General features: G+C 37.4%; 1 protein-coding gene across 6 annotated transcripts in view; it reads left to right on the forward strand.

Annotated features, from left to right (window-relative positions):
* CSGALNACT2 (chondroitin sulfate N-acetylgalactosaminyltransferase 2) overlaps positions 1-18095 on the forward strand; it is a 57401-nt gene that overhangs the window by 35070 nt on the left and 4236 nt on the right. For 2 of the 6 annotated variants that reach the window (XM_081268011.1, XM_081268012.1), the window contains exon 9: positions 506-4177. The exons of 2 other annotated variants lie outside the window; for them this stretch is intronic. In XM_081268011.1, the coding sequence (XP_081124137.1) occupies positions 506-798 (293 nt within the window). In that variant the 3' untranslated portion in view covers positions 799-4177. Of the gene's footprint in view, positions 1-505; positions 4178-18095 lie in introns of those variants that run through there. 2 more of the 6 variants (XM_081268014.1, XM_081268013.1) reach the window with 2 other exon arrangements.

The following is an 18095-nucleotide window of genomic DNA, read 5'->3' on the forward strand; positions in this document are numbered from 1 at the left end:
TGCTTCCGGCTTAGAAATTGGTATTTCGTAGTGTTTAGACCTTGGCCCTATTTTTCTTATGAATTTCTTCAATAATTTTATTCATTCCTGTGGCTATAAATCATCTATGTATCCATTCTCAGATTTATATCCAGTTTGACCTTTTCTTCTGTTCTCCCCTGAGGAAAGTTTTCTGTAATCCAGAAAAACTCAAGTCTTGAAGGATAGTTTAGGTGATTTGTATTTCCTTCTCTTTTATTGACCATATAGAACTTTAAAGTTTACAAAGTATTCTCAAATATCTAATCTCATTCTGATAGTCTCAGCAACTGAACTTGAGCTCTAGAGTTTAACTAAATGTCAACATGTAACTGGACTTTCAAAGCAGGAGTTCAGGTCTCTGTATCAGTGATTTTGTGCTATACCGTGTCATTTCACTTGAAATAGAACATTTAAAATCTTTATGGTGTCTGCTTGTGCTCTGGCTGTCAGGCAATTACTTATGGTGTCAATTTTGATCCCACAGGTGGATTTGACATGGAAGTAAAAGGTTGGGGTGGAGAAGATGTTCATCTTTATCGAAAATACTTACATGGTGACCTTATTGTGATTCGGACTCCAGTTCCTGGTCTTTTCCACCTCTGGCATGAAAAACACTGTGCAGATGAGCTAACCCCTGAGCAGTACCGCATGTGCATACAGTCCAAAGCCATGAATGAGGCTTCTCATTCCCACCTGGGAATGATGGTCTTCAGGGAAGAAATAGAGATGCATCTTCATAAACAGGCATACAGGACAAACAGTGAAGCTGTTGGTTAACAAAATTGTTAATGTATAACAGTATAACCATAAACCAGCACTATTTATTTAGCCTTAATTCCAGTTCCAGATATTGTGCCTCTTCCAGAAAAGACTCGTTTATTTTTCATATTCTTTCCGACATTATGTTGGCAGTTCAACTTGATAAAAGAAGAAAAACAAGTGTTTCAATGCAGAGCCTATTTGAGAATACTGCACTATGGAATAGTAGACAAAATGAAATCTGGTGTCTGTCCCAAAAGTAGATTTGAGTCAGTTTTCTGCCTGGTGCCCATGTTCTGATTCTGTGGGATTGCATGCTGTGATTGCATCTGGTGAAGAGATAGAATATGCTAGGCACATTGCTACAGAGGAGACTGAGTGGTACAGATGTGGTGCAGGGACAGGTACTATTTCTTCACTTCACCTGCTGACCACTAAGTCAGTCGATCTGATTTTTTTGTTTTGTTTTTCTTTGTTTTTTTCATGGTACTGGGGATTGAGCTCAGGGGCCCTCTACCACTGAGCTATATCCCCAACCCTTTTTATTTTTTGAGACAAGTTCTCACTAACTTGCCAAGGCTGGCTCCAACTTGAAGTCCTCCTGCTCAGCCTCCTGAGTAGCTGGGATTACAGGCAAATACCACCACACCCAGCAATCTGCTTCATTTTTAAAGGAAGACTATTAACTTTGGTTAATAGCTTAAAAATCCTTTTTTACTGAAGCAGATAATAATTAATTGACATATCTGAAATTCCCAACCAGTCAAGAGATGACAAAAACCAAAACCCCTTAACTTAATATGGCTTAGCCCCCAAATGTCTGTTTTTAAATAAGTGGATAATAGTAGAAAATAGTTTAGAATCTATTACTTTATTAAAAATATGTTGTTACACTATCAATATGTTGGTCAAAGTAGCTATCGACTGTTTTGAACAAATGTGGAAGCATTTTTAAAGAGCATTTAATATGTTGGAATGCAGGATACTAGCTATGTTTGATCATCAAGTTTATGTGAGTGAGAGATATCAGTGCCTTCCTGAGGAGGGTCAGGATAGATGAGCATAGCATGTGTTTTTGCTTTGTATTATCTCATTTAGCATGGATCCATATGTATTGTTATCCTTTATTTTATAATGTGTATATTTGCTATATCTGTATTTGCATAATTACAATATTTTGAATTGAAAGAGAATTTCTGAGGGGAGAAAAAAGCAATTGAATGAGGTATATACAATAAGACCAATCTGATTTGAGAAAAGGGAAGAAGGGGAAGGTAGTTTGAATAAAAATCTGAATTACAAACTATTTTAGAGAAATATATACTTATAGATAGAATATTTTAATTGAAGTATATATTATATTAATGAGACAAGATGAATAAGAAATTATATTCACATAGGACTATACTACATTATTTATCACACATGGATCTTTTGCCATTAGGTCAGTTGCTAGATCCAGAAATTAGAAGGTTAAAGGCAATGCATAAACTTTTTTATCCTTTGACTTTTAAAAGGGACCTACTATTTGTATACAAACCCCTGAAAATTCATAGAAGAAAAATTATTATTCATTTTGCTCTGTAAGTCATATTATCTGAAATATTACAAATTCCAAATTTCTAGGTGCTACATGAATTAAATTTTACAGTAACTTAACTAATTATTTTTACAGATTTTAAGTTGGGGTAGTGTTAGGTATTTTTAAAGATGTGTAAAATGTCCTCTGAAAAATTAATTCAGGCTATTGTCCCTTTTGTATGCAGTTATTTATTATGAAGACCAGTAAATTATGGCATTTAAAATGAGAGAACTTATTTGTAATGGTAAGTTGCAGCTTGTTTTTTGAGGAAACCAAGTTATTTTACTTCTATTTTTTAAAACTCTCTTCTAATTTAAAAATAGAAAGGATAGAAAGGAAGCAGTAGAAACATTACTGTTTTGACATTAAAATGGTACCAATAAAATATTTTATTACCAAAAGTTAAATGAAAATTATTTCTAGTGTAAGATGTCACAAATACAGAAAAGTGTATAATATGCAATTGTGTATAAAGAACGATGAAGCAAACAGCAATATATGCCACCTGGGTAAAGATACAGGATATCACCAATGACAGGCCCCTGTGGCCCTTCTAGAGCACATATCCTTACCCTTTCCACAATAGTCACCATCTGATTTTTCTGATAATTTCCACTTGATTTTTTTTTTGTCATAGTTCTTCCAACAGTGTACATATCTCTATTTAGAATTCTATTTAATTTTCCTTTTTAAAGTTTTTTATATATTATTTCATACTATATTCTTTTAGTATTATGTTTTGAGATTCACCATATTAACCTCAAAACTGGTTCATTTTTATTACTGAATAATATTTTATTGTGTGAACACACTACAATATTTATTAATTGTTCTATTTTACTGATAAATACTTGGATTTTTTTCTAATTATTTGTTGTTATTCTATTGTTGGTAGTTTTTTGGGTTGTATATAGTTTTATGTGGCTTGTTTGCTTTGTTCTTAGAAGCAGTGGTGTCTACATGCTTCTCACAAGCTAGTAGTATTTCTCTAGGAGTAAAAATGCTGAGTCATTGGGTGGGTGCATGTTTAACTTACTTTCCAAAGTGGATCACCTTCCAGTACTGGGAAAATTTACTTTTCATGCTTGGTAATACTTATTATCAATAGTAATTCTTGCCGACCTAGTGAGCTTTAGGCATGAATTGTAGTTATAATTTGTACTTCCAGTGTTTTTGCCCATTTTTACCAGCTCATAGAAATTCTTCATATTCTAGATACCACTTTTTCTTGATTAAATATTTAACCTAATCAAGATGATTATCTTCTCCCAGGATGTGGCTTCTCTTTTTCCATTCTTGATAGTACTTTTTTTTTTTTAGTTGTTGATGGATCTTTATTTTATTCATTTATTTATATGCAGTGCTAAGAATCGAACCCATTGCCTCACACATACACATGTGAGTTAAGCACTGTACCACTGAGCCACAACCCCAGCCCTTGATTGTACTTTTTGATGAGTAAAAATTAACTTCAATTTGACTAGTCTTTTTTCCTTTATGATTTCTACTTTAACAAACTTTGTTTTTTAGAGAAGTTTTAAGTTCATAGCAAAATTGAACAGAAAGTACAGAGCGTTACCATTCAGTAGTCCCACCTTATCTACAGTTTTACTCTTTGCAGTTTGGGTTACCTGTGGTCAACTGATCCAAAAATATTAAATGGAAAATTCTAGAAATAAGCAATTTAGAAGTTTTAAATTATGCACTATTCTGAACAGTATGATGAATATTCTGAGCAGTGTGATGAAATCACATGCCATCCCACTCCATCCTGCCTGGAATATGAATCATCCCTTTGTCCTGCATATTGATACTATGTAGTACCCATCTAGTTATCAAATCCACTAGCATGGTATCACAGTGTTTGTGTTGAACTTAGAAGGTCAGTAGTAGCCTAACCCCATGTCCCAGTGTCTATGTCATTTATCTCATTTTATCACATCGGCATTGTATCATTTTACATCTTAAGAAAGGTAAATATAGCACAACAAGATATTCTGAGAGAGGGACTGGGGTAGTTTGGATATGAGCTGTACCCCCAAAAGCTTCTATGTTAATGCAGGAATGTTCAAAGGTAAAATTATTGAATTATAAGAGCTGTAACCTAATCAAGCCATCTTAGTTTGAATGGACTGGATAGTAAATACGCAGGTAGGGCATATCTGGAGGAGGTGGGTCACTGGGAAAGGGCCCAAGAAGGATATATCTTGCCTAAAGCCCAGCTTCTCTGCTTCCTGGAGGCCATAAATGAAGCATCACTCTTCCGCCATGATATTCTGCCTCACTTTGGGCACAAAGCAATGAAGTTGATCCACCATGGACTGAACCTCTGATATTTTGTGAGCCAAAACAAACTTTTCCTCCTCTAAGTTGTTGTCAGGCATTTTGGTCACAGCAATGAAAAATGAAAAACCTAACAGAAATTTGTATGGAGAAGTAGGGTTGTAGCTATAACTGACTTCACCATTTGGTTCAGAAGGCTTTAGAGCTTGCAGGAGGAATTTGGAAAAGTTTAGAGATGCAACCAGAGAAGCTTTAGAATAATGTAAGGAGAGCTTAATGGGAGATTCTTAGAAAATTTGGAATAGCCAGAATGCCAATAGGAATGCAACTGTGCTCATGAGATTTCAGAGAGAAATGAAGATTCTATAGGGGATTGAACTAGAGGCCACTGGTGTCACATTCTGTCAAAGAACTTATCTACAATTTGCCCATGTCCTGACTTTGAGACTATATTTAAAAGTGATGGACTAATTAATCTAGCAGAAGAAATTTCAAGCCAGCAGTGTTTGATCAGTGGCATGGATATTGCTGGCAACTTTTACTCAGATTTACAGTGAAAATTGGGAGCAAAAAACAGAACTAAAAGATTTTAAAAGCTTACAATTTGACCAGAGAAGTGCTGGTAAAACTGGAGCCAAGAGAGGTGTGCTTGTTGAAAAAATTATAGACCCTAAAGAGATACTAAGTACTTTCACAGAGACAATAGGAAAGATAGCTTGAGGACATCTCAGGATTTTGCAAGACCACACCTTATTGCAGGCTCAAGTGTGTAGAAAGGAAAATTCCTTGAAGAAGAGATCATGGGGATGCCTTGTTTGCACATGAGGGCCTAGGAAGTTGTTTCACCATACTCAGCCGGCCAAATTCTCACAGGCTACTACAGCTGTGATCCTTGAGAGCTCAGCTACTACATGAATGGCAGCAGACCTTGGCATAATCCACATGGTGCTGTTTCTGCACAAATTCAGGATGCTTCCGTTAGAGGGTCAGGAAAGCTCCCACTGAGATTTTAAAGGAAGGTCTGAGAGGCCAGGTAAAGTTTAGCAGGATTGGAATCCCTGCAGGCTGGCCCTGAGAAGACAATGCATGATGCTGTGAAGTTGAAGCCATAGCGGAAATGGAGACCCCAAGAATTTAGAGATGCCAGTAATGTGGGCTGTCTGAAAAGAAAAGTTGCTGGCTGTGGAGAGAGCCAGCCTAAAATAAAGCCCATGTGTGCTGCAACCAGGAAAGTCAAAGGGCAGAGCTGCCCAAGCTCTTTGGAAAAAACATCTCAAAGCCATGTGTCCTAAATGCTGTACAAGGAGTTACAGTGGAGTTACAGGACCTGTTTGTCCAATTTGGTTTTGGTCTTGCTTTGGCCCCATTTCTTTTTTTTCTTTTTTTTTTCTTTTCTTTTCTTTTTTTTTTTTTTTTTTTTTTTTTTTTTTTTTTTTTTTTTTTTTTTTGTAGTTGTAGGTAGACAGATGCCTTAATTCTATTTGTTTATTTTTATGTGGTGCTGAGGATCAAACCCAGTGCTTCATGCATGCTAGGCAAGCACTCTGCCACTGAGCCACAACCCCAGCACCCCATCTCTTCTTTCTATGCCCCTATCCTTCCATTTGGAATGGGAATATTTATTCTGTGCCACTGTATTTTAGATACATGTAACTTGCTTTTGACTTTTACAGAGACTCACAGCCAAGAGTTTGCTTTAGGTCTCAGAGGGAAGACTATGGACTAGGACTTTTGGGCAATACTGGAACTGTTAAGACTATGGAATTCTTAGAGATAAACTAATTGTATTTTGTGTTGTGAGGTACACATGAGCTTTTGGGGACCAGGGACAGAACATAGTATGATATGAAGTATCCCCCAAAAGCTTCTGTGTTAATGCAGGAATATTTGGAGGTGAAATAATTGAATTTTAAGAGCTGTAGCCTAATTGGGCCATCCTAGTTTGAATGGGTACTAAATGCAGACAGATGGGACATGGCTAGAGAAAGAGTTCGTCTTCCCTTTAGCACCCTGCCTTTACTTCCTTGTTGCCATGAGTGGAGCAGTTCTCCTCAACCATGCCCATCTGCCATGATGTTCTCCCTCATTGGGCCAGAGCAATGGAGTTCATCCACCATGGACTCAACAACTGGTACTATGATCCAAAATAAACTTTTCCTCCTTTGAGTTGCTCTTACCAAGTATTTTGGTCATAGTGATGAAAAATCTTGACTAAAACAAGTGCTATGGTCATACAATTTTTGTTATAATAATTGTTCTATTTTATTATTAATTTTTGTTATTAACCTCTTACTGTGCCTAATTGATAAATTTTGTCATAGGTATAGATGTATAGGAAAATACAGTGTATATAGGGTTTATTACTTTCTGAGTTTCAGGCATCCACTGGGAGTCTTATAATGTATCTTCCACAAATAAGGTGGACTACTGTATCCCTTGCTCATGCATATGCACAGATTTCCCTATTAACTCCCCCTATCAAAGTTACAACATTTGTTACAGTTGATGATCCTGCACAATACCTTATTATGACCCAAAGACCATGATTTACATGAGGGTTCACTCTTGGTATTATATATTCTGTGCATTTAGACATATCAATGTTAATGACATGTATCCACCTTTATAGTATACAAAATAATTTCACTACCCTAAAAATTCTCACTGCTCTGCCTATTCATCCCTTCCCCCTAACTCCTGGCAACCACTGATCTTTTTATTGTCTTCAGAGTTTTGCTGTTAGTAGAAAGTCATATAGTTGAAAGCATATAATATGTAGCCTTTATATAAACTGACTTCCCTCACATAGTAATATCCATTTAAGTTTCCTCCATGTATTTTCATGGCTCGATGCTTCATTTATCTCTAGCACTGAAAATATTCCATTGTTTATTCACTCAACTGTGATGGTATTATGGTTGCTTCTCTGTTTTGGCCATTATGATGATGCTAGTCTGTAATCATCCATGTGCAGGTTTTTATTTGTACCTAAATTTTCAACTCCTTTAGGCAGACACCAAGGAGCACAATTGCTAGATCATATAGTTAAGCATATGATCAGTTTTGTGAGAAATCACCAGTCTTCCAAAATGGCTACAACATTTTGCATTCCCACCATCTCTGAAAAATAAAAGGTCTTACAGCTCAGCAGCATTTTGTAGTATCTGTTCTGTAATTTGACTCTCCATTAGGTGTGTAGTAATATAGCATTTGAATTTGCATTTCCCTAATAACATGATGTGGAGCATATTTTCACATGCTTATTTTCCATCTGTATAACTTTGGTGAACTGTTGGTTTCTACTCTGTATTATTGATTTATGACCTCATAATAAGGAAGGATTTCATAGAGATATTGTTATCTATTATCTTCTAAATATCTCATTTGTAGGTTTGCTTTTCTTGATCTATAACCAAATAGATTTTGAGTGTGATCTGAGATAAGGATTATATTTCACTTTTTTCCCATAATTATAATAAGGTAATGATGGAAAAAAGTGAAATACTTTTTATCCATTGATTTGCAAGACCACTCTGTCATCCATCAGACATGCATACACATGTCTAATTCTGGGCTATCTTTTGTGCCATCAGTTTTTCTGTCCATCAGTACACCACAACCACATGGTCTGAATCACTGTAACTTTTTATACAATGTGACATTTGGGAGAGCTGTCCACTTGTCTTGTCCTTAAAAGAAGTCATGGCTATTTTATAGACTTTGTTCATTCATATAAATGTTGGAATAAGCTTCAAAAAAAAGTTTATGAATTTGTAATCGCATTAAGTCTATAAGATCACATTGAGAAGAACTGATCATTATGATGTGAATCTTCTAGACCCTGAACATGTCATATCTCTTTATTGTCTGTATATATCTTCATTGTCTTCCAATTAAGTTTATAATTTTTCACACAGTGGACTTACATGTATTATTTTCCCCCTAGGTACTTTGTATTTTTTATACCATTGTGCCTGTTGTTTTGTTTTTCTTTTTGTCTGTTTAGAAATCTAAACCTGGTGTTTAGAAACCACTGATTTTAGTTTTGTATTCAGAAACCTTCCCAAAATTTCTTAATTCTATTAATATATTTCTAGTTTCTTTTATATTGTTCCTATTATACAACCATGTCCTATTTTTAAGAGTGGGAGTTTTTAGCTTGGTTTGGTTTTTATTTCCAGTTTTTAGACCTTTGATTTATTCATTTTCCGGTGCTTATTAGGATTTGTTCAGTGATGATGGAAGTGGTAATAGTGGGTACCCTCCCTGTGTTACTGATTTCAAGGGTAACACTTTCAGTGTTTCATCTGTAAATAAGGTATTTACTGGAGGGTTTTTGTTTGTTTGTTTTGTAAATACCTTTTATCGGGCTAAGAAAGTCTCTTTTAGTATTACTTGGTGAGATTTTATCATATCAGATGATCATACAACCTCTTTTCCTCCTATGTTAAGTTGATGAATTAAATTCATAGGTTTTCTGACATGCCCTTGCATTCATGGGGCAAGCTCCAATTGGTCATGATGTTTTAGCCTTTTTTTATGTTGCTGGATTTGGTTTCATCTATATATATACACACATATATTCATTTGCATCTCTGTATTCATGTGGGTGTGTTTATAATATTTTTCAGACATTTTCATCTATGTTCTTGAAGAAATGCCATGTACCTTTCCTCTCTCATCCTTGTTGGACTTTTCTATTAAGGTTCTAGCTTCTAAAATAAGTTACAAGTGTTCCCTCTTACTGTTTCTAGAAAGGTTTTTTTAAAAACAGGAATTATTTGAATATGAGGTATAGCTGCCTGAAAGCCACCTGGGCATGAACTTCTCATGGGAAAAGTTCATGCCCAGGGGAAGCTTTGCGATCACTGGTTCGATTTATGTAATGATTATATAACTATTCAGATTTTCTGTTTTTCCTAGAGTCAGTTTTGATTACTTAAAGTAAATTATAATTTTCTAGAAATTTATACTGATAAATTTGAAAGTGTAGATTAAATGCACAAAGTTGTTTACAGTAACCTCTATTTATGTGTAATATTTACAGGATTCATAGTGATGTTCTCTTTCACATTCTTGGTATTGTTTATTTGTACTGCTTTTTATTTTTCTATGTATTTTTATTTAGATGGATTCTCGCTATTTTGCCCAGGCTGGCCCCAAACTCAGCAATTCTCCTACCTCAGTCTCTGGCCTCAGCCTGCCATGTAGCTTGGACTAAAGATATCTACTATCATGTCTAGCTCATATTTTTTCTTGGTTGGCTTTGTGAAGTGTTGGCAAATGATTTTCAGTCCTTTCAAATAACTGACCTTTATCAACCATGTAGGAAACATCCAGTAGCTTCACGTTCTCCCCAGCACTATATTTACAGTAGTTTTAATTTAGACTCAGTAGGTATGTATAGTTATCTCATTTTGGTTTTAATTTAGTAAATACCTTATATCAATGACTTTTTGGTCATTTAGCTTCCTCCTTTTGTGATAAAAAAGTCTTTTGCCTTTTTAAAAAATTGGCTTATATTTTAAAAAACTGATTCATGGGAGTTACTTCAATATTATGGATTTGAGTCCTTTGTCAGATTTATACATTACAAATATCTTTTCCCAGGTATGGGCCTATTTTTCACTCTCTTAATGGTATCTGTTAATAAGAGTTCTTAATTACAAAAAAGTCCAAATTATCAGTTTTCTTTCTTTTATAGCCAATGATTTTGATGTTAAGAAACCTCTGCCTATTCCAAACTATAGAAGAAAATTTCATGTTTTCTTTTAGATAATTTATTATATTGTATTTAAAATTTAGAACTATGATAAATCTGGAAATTTTAGGAGCCAAGAATTGTTCTTTAGTTTGTTTTTTTATTGTTGATGTCATTGTTTTGGGGTTTTTTTGTGTTGTTTGTTTGGTTGATTGGTTAGTTTTTTGGTTTTTTGTTTTGATGAAGGTCTGCTGATAGTCAGCTCCATTGTAGTTTGTAAATATCTTTATTTTCTCTCATTTAAACAATATATTTTTGAAGGGCAAAGAATTCTAGGTTGTCAATTATTTTTCTTTTCAGCCACATGGATGTTATTCCATAGCCTCCTGTCTTTAGTTATTTCTGCTGTGAATTATTAGCTATGTTGGCCCTTTTTTGAAAGTAATCAGCCTTCTTTTCTCTGAATGGCTATCCATCTCCTCTTTATCTTTCTTCTGTATCATTCTGATATATCTATATGTGAGTTTATTTTTTTCTGACCCTGCAAAACTTTGTAGAGCTCACTGGCTTGTGATTACAAATGTTGAGTTTCCCTGACTTCATTTAATGTTGAGGTTCAGAACAGACACTTTTTCTTTTTTTTTTTTTTTTTGCAATATAATAGTGTTTTATTCATTTAAATTTTAAATGTAAGCACCATGCAGGATTTACAACATTTGTCTTGGAACCAAAGCTAAAACAAAGGAGAATATTTAAATAAAAACTATTAGCCACTGCATTGCCATTCTCATTGCAATGTCAATGTTTATTTATTTATTTATTTTTATTGTTGGTTGTTCAAAACATTACATAGTTCTTGATATATCATATTTCACATTTTGATTCAGGTGGGTTATGAACTCCCATTTTTACCCCGTATACAGATTGCAGAATCACATCGGTTACACATCCACTGATTTACATACTGCCATACTAGTGTCTGTTGTATTCTGCTGCCTTTCCTATCCTCTACTATCCCCCCTCCCCTTCCTTTCCCTCCCCTCTTCTCTCTCTACCCCATCTACTATAATTCATTTCTCCCCCTTGTTTTTTTTCCCTTTCCCCTCACTTCCTCTTGTATGTAATTTTGTATAACCCTGAGGGTCTCCTTCCATTTCCATGCAATTTCCCTTCTCTCTCCCTTTCCCTCCCACCTCTCATCCCTGTTTAATGTTAATCTTCTCCTCATGCTCTTTCTTCCTACTCTGTTCTTAGTTACTCTCCTTATATCAAAGAAGACATTTAGCATTTGTTTTTTAGGGATTGGCTAGCTTCACTTAGCATAATCTGCTCTAATGCCATCCATTTCCCTGCAAATTCTATGATTTTGTCATTTTTTAAAGCAGAGTAATACTCCATTGTGTATAAATGCCACATTTTTTTTATCCATTCGTCTATTGAAGGGCATCTAGGTTGGTTCCACAGTCTTGCTATTGTGAATTGTGCTGCTATGAACATCAATGTAGCAGTGTCCCTGTAGTATGCTCTTTTTAGGTCTTTAGGGAATAGACCGAGAAGGGGAATAGCTGGGTCAAATGGTGGTTCCATTCCCAGCTTTCCAAGAAATCTCCATACTGCTTTCCATATTAGCCGCACCAATTTGCAGTCCCACCAGCAATGTACGAGTGTACCCTTTTCCCCACATCCTCGCCAACACTTGTTGTTGTTTGACTTCATAATGGCTGCCAATCTTACTGGAGTGAGATGGTATCTTAGGGTGGTTTTGATTTGCATTTCTCTGACTGCTAGCGATGTTGAGCATTTTTTCATATACTTGTTGATTGATTGAATGTCCTCCTCTGAGAAGTGTCTGTTCAGGTCCTTGGCCCATTTGTTGATTGGGTTATTTGTTTTCTTATTGTTTAACTTTTTGAGTTCTTTGTATACTCTGGATATTAGGGCTCTATCTGAAGTGTGAGCAGTAAAGATTTGTTCCCAGGATGTAGGCTCCCTATTTACCTCTCTTATTGTTTCTTTTGCTGAGAAAAAAACTTTTTAGTTTGAGTAAGTCCCATTTGTTCATTTTAGTTATTAACTCTTGTGCTATGGGTGTCCTATTGAGGAATTTGGAGCCCGACCCCACAGTATGTAGATCATAGCCAACTTTTTCTTCTATCAGACGCCGTGTCTCTGATTTGATATCAAGCTCCTTGATCCATTTTGAGTTAACTTTTGTGCATGGTGAGAGAAAGAGATTCAGTTTCATTTTGTTGCATATGGATTTCCAGTTTTCCCAGCACCATTTGTTGAAGATGCTATCCCTCCTCCATTGCATGCATTTAGCCCCTTTATCAAATATAAGATAGTTGTAATATTGTGGATTGGTTTCTGTGTCCTCTATTCTGTACCATTGGTCAACCCGCCTGTTTTGGTACCAGTACCATGCTGTTTTTGTTACTATTGCTCTGTAGTATAGTTTGAAGTCTGGTATCGCTATACCGCCTGATTCACACTTCCTGCTTAGAGTTGTTTTTGCTATTCTGGGTCTTTTATTTTTCCATATGAATTTCATGATTGCTTTCTCTATTTCTACAAGAAATGTCATTGGGATTTTGATTGGCATTGCATTAAACCTATAGAGAACTTTTGGTAATATCGCCATTTTGATGATGTTAGTTCTGCCTATCCATGAACAGGGTATATTTTTCCATCTTCTAAGATCTTCTTCTATTTCTCTCTTTAGGGTTCTGTAGTTTTCATTGTATAAGTCTTTCACCTCTTTTGATAGGTTGATTCCCAAGTTGTTTTTTTTTTTTTTTTTTTTTGAGGATATTGTGAATGGAGTGGTTGTCCTCATTTCCATTTCAGAGGATTTGTCGCTGATATACAGGAATGCCTTAGATTTATGCATGTTGATTTTATATCCTGCCACTTTGCTGAATTCATTTATTAACTCTAATAGTTTCTTTGTAGACCCTTTTGGGTCTGCTAGGTATAGAATCATGTCATCTGCAAATAGTGATAATTTAAGTTCTTCTTTTCCTATTTTTATGCCTTTAATTTCTTTCGTCTAATTGCTCTGGCCAGTGTTTCGAGAACTATGTTGAACAGAAGTGGTGAGAGAGGGCATCCCTGTCTTGTTCCAGATTTTAGAGGGAATGCCTTCAATTTTTCTCCGTTCAGAATGATGCTAGCCTGAGGCTTAGCATAGATAGCTTTTACAATATTGAGGTATGTTCCTGTTATCCCTAGTTTTTCTAGAGTTTTGAACATAAAGGAATGCTGTACTTTGTCGAATGCTTTTTCTGCATCTATCGAGATGATCATATGGTTCTTATCTTTAAGTCTATTGATGTGGTGAATAACATTTATTTTTTTAAAGAGAGAGTGAGAGAGAGAGAGAGAGAGAATTTTTTTAATATTTATTTTTTAGTTATCGGCGGACACAACATCTTTGTTTGTATGTGGTGCTGAGAATCGAACCCGGGCCGCACGCATGCCAGGCAAGCGCGCTACTACTTGAGCCACATCCCCAGCCCCAAATAGCATTTATTGATTTCCGTATATTGAACCATCCTTGCATCCCAGGGATGAATCCTACTTGATCATGGTGCACAATTTTTTTGATATGTTTTTGTATCCGATTCACCAGAATTTTATTGAGGATTTTTGCATCTAGGTTCATTAGAGATATTGGTCTGTAGTTTTCTTTCTTTGAAGTATCTTTATCTGGTTTAGGAATCAGAGTGATGTTGGCCTCGTAGAATGAATTTGGAATTTCTCCCTCTTTTTCTATTTCCTGGAATAGCTTGAAAAGTATTGGTATTAGTTCTTCTTTAAAGGTTTTGTAAAACTCTGCTGTATACCCATCCGGTCCTGGGCTTTTCTTAGTTGGTAGTTGTGGGGAGCCATTCTGACACGTGATTGGGTGACTCCCTGTTAAGGGCCTGAGGCACTCTGGCTGTGTCGGAGTTATCCCGACCCTTTCCTGATGAGAGAGCCCATCCGTGTGGGGGTCTGCGTAACCACTGACCCTGGAGACCCAATCACTGACCCTGACCTTGGAGTGCAGCCCCCCCTCAACCTTCATTGGATGGAATTCTCCCCTGAATCTCTTGTCCCCCCAAATAAAAGGCTACTCCCCGGCGTGTTCGCTCTCTCTCTCTCCTGCTAGCCCAGAGTAATCCTCGCTGCCCTGCTGGGCGGCTTGAGGCGGGGACCAGGGAGGCGAGCTGTCTCGGACCTAGCAATATAAAATAAGGTACTGTCTGTGTGTTTTATTTTGATCTCTTCTAACTAACTTAATGCCAGAACCTCATTAATGAAACCACTGCGCAGGCCGCGTGGTAGAGGTAGTCTTTTGATGGCTTCTTCTATTTCCTCAATTGATATTGGTCTGTTTAGGTTGTCTATATCCTCCTGACTCAATCTGGGCAGATCATATGACTTAAGAAATTTATCGATGCCTTCACTGTCTTCTATTTTATTGGAGTATAAGGATTCAAAATAATTTCTAATTATCTTCTGTATTTCTGAAGTGTCTGTTGTGATATTGCCTTTTTCATCCCTTATGCTAGTAATTTGAGTTCTCTCTCTTCTTCTCTTCGTTAGCATGGCTAAGGGTCTGTCGATCTTATTTATTTTTTCAAAGAACCAACTTTTAGTTTTGTCAATTTTTTCAATAGTTTCTTTTGTTTCGATTTCATTAATTTCAGCTCTGATTTTAATTATTTCTTGCCTTCTACTTCTTTTGCTGTTGTTTTGCTCTTCTTTTTCTAGGATTTTGAGATGAAGTATGAGATCATTTATTTGTTGGTTTTTCCTTTTTTTAAGGAATGAACTCCAGGCAATGAATTTTCCTCTTAGAACTGCTTTCATTGGGTCCCATAGATTCCGATATGTTGAGAACAGACACTTTTTCTTAACACCCTTGGTTGGGCTTTGGTTAGGGCATTTTATTTCAAGTTCACTGTTACACTGAGGGGTAGTTTTCTGGGATGCCAGCTTTAGCAGGCAGGGTTTCCTCTTTGATCCCTCTTCTTGAGCAGACTCCGGATCACCTTCTGCATCTCCCTGTGGACTTAAAAAAAATGGATGCTCATGGGACAAAAGCTGGATTCAGCTCTTTCTGGACTTCTCTGGGTCCTGCCTTCATTTAGATTTGTACATTTTGTACAACTTTATGGGTTGTTTTCATCAGGCAGTTACTTAGTCTTTCATGGTGTCAGAAATGGACAGGTGCATAATTTGCTTTCTTATATCCTTTCCAACATTGTTTACTCAACACTGCTGCTGAAGATCCATCATGAGTGTCCTGATTATGTTGGGATAGATACTTCTAGTGTTTTGGCAGTCCCTTATCCTCCTCACAGTACTAGGACTTCTTTGGAAGGAATAAAGAAAGAAATTGTGTTAACATGATCTAAACTGGTCTGTATGTGGCTTATAGATTTTGTTTAGGAAGTAGTTTTCAATCCCAAATTTTCAAATATCTTTTTTCCTCATGTAAGTTTGTATACTGGTTGGATTTAATAACTAAGTGGCTCTTTGGTGATGATAGTGTATTTTGGCATTGATAGGACTTCAAGTGTTCCTTTGAGAAGGGTGCTGCTCATAATGTTTGCCTCTTGTTTCCCAAGAACTGCTACTCTCTGCAGAAGAGCAGCTCAGCATCATGAGGTGCCACCCATGCTCCGTGCCATCTACTCTTCCAAACCATGAGACAAAAATTTCCCCACATCCTTGCTAGAAATTGAACCCAGAGCCTTGAACCTACTAGGGTGATTCCCATTTTAATCCTGGGACAATGGAGGTTTAAAGAGCCAGATAACTTGTTCAAGCATCTGGCAGCTGAAGACCAAAACTTAGATCCAGTAGTTTTAACTTCACTTCTCACTCTGACCATTGCCTTTTTTGGCTTCCCTAAGGAACATGGCAAACAGGTATAGGTGCGGGAGATATGTATGTCACAAGTAATCTGTCACAAAGGTCTCAACAGGATCTTAGTAGATCCTTAGCTCCTCTCCCTGCCACACCTGGAGCTCTAATATAGATCTGTTTGTGCAACTTTGTGAGGTGAGAGGTAACATTTGGATATTACAGGTGTTGTGAGAAACCATGTACTTACTGTTCACTGGGCATAGCTACAGAGGAAATGGCACTGCACAGAAGAACCAGGACATGAGATGAACACTGGCAGCCCACATACAGTGTGACAAAGAAATGAGGGACAACCCCAAGGAGCCTAGTCACCATTCCCAGGGAACATTTCAGGGGCTCATGCAGACTGAACTGCAGTCTCCTAGCTTTGCAAGAATGGGAGCAGGGTACAGGAGTATGATGTGTTGGCAGACATACAAAAGTTCCATGTGTGAGTAGAGGGCACCTGGGAGAGGTGGGCTGTAAGGAGGTAGACATGCAGGAGCCCACCCACAGCCCCTTAACTACACAGAGCTTTTCCAACATGGTTTGCAGCCAGGCTATACTAGGCTTCCCCTGGCTTTCCAATTCAGCATATCTGGAATGGGGCCTGAGAATGCACATTTTGTTTCCCAGGAAACAAAATGGGCAAAGGTTGGTGTCGTTGCAGGTCACACGAGCTCACATCCAATGCACAGATGTCCTGCCCCTTCTTTGGTTGGGCAGGTGAAACTCAAAAATAACTTTACCAGGAAACTAGGAATGCCATAAACATAATGTCATTTGCCCAAAGTTCAGGTATCTTCACATGTTCTCTACAAACACCTGAGCACCTGTTAGTGCTGTGTACCAGATGACGGGGGGGGGGGGGGGAGAGCAGCAGACAGGCCTCACACTCAGCCTTGGTCTGATGCAGTGGCTACCAGCTATTTAAACTTAGACATTTAGTTCCTTGAGCACACTGGCCACATTTCAATACTCAATACCCACAAAATGTACTTAGTGGCCATTATATTGGACAGTGTAGTTATAGAACATTCTGTCACTGCAGAAAGTTTTCTGTTGGGTTGTGCTGGTCTTGTGGAAATGTTGGATAATGAACAAATTAGAAATTAGTGGAGTTTACTGTGAATGCACAGGGTTAGACTGTAGTGAGGACCTCATCCAGCTTGGGCCTTGTCTACAGCAGGGAATGGGCAGGCTGGAAAAGAAGGGTGACTCCCCATTTTTGGTGCCTCAGTTCCTTTAGTTTCCCAAGTTTCATGTGCCCGTCAGTAAACCCTGCTTGAATATTCTTGAATGCAAGGACAAGCCCCATCCAGACCTGTATCCAGCATATGCCTCCACGGGAAGATGTTAACAAGTGCTGCCCAGCCCTCCCTGGACCTAAAGACCCACAATGTCCACATTCATACAGGTTCCGACTGTGAAGGCTGCTGCAGTGAAAGAGCCTTTGCAGTTTTTCACTAAGTGTCCTCAACTTACCTGACCATGGACTAAAGCAGCTAGTGGCATCCTTTGCAACCAGCTTTGAGAAAAGCAGGACAGGAACACTGTGCAGCCTGTTCTAGTCTTGCACTGCACATTGGAAAAGCCCTTTGTGAGAATATGTTGCCCAACTGCAGATGAATGCTCCCTGCCAGGTGCCCCCTTGGATGCCTGGTATGTCCTCCCTTCTCTTCCTCCCTAGCCTGGGCTACTGGCACCACGTATGGCATACCACCTGGCACACACAAGAGTGGGGAGCAACATGTTCTTTTATTGATGCAAGTACGTCCAGTCACACCAAAACTGACATCCTGTGCTATGGTACAGCTTTATACTCAGAGATCAGCTCCAAATACCAAAACA

This window comes from Spermophilus citellus, assembly GCF_964194105.1.
Source record: "Spermophilus citellus genome assembly, chromosome: 15".
NCBI classification, from domain to species: Eukaryota; Metazoa; Chordata; class Mammalia; order Rodentia; family Sciuridae; genus Spermophilus; species Spermophilus citellus.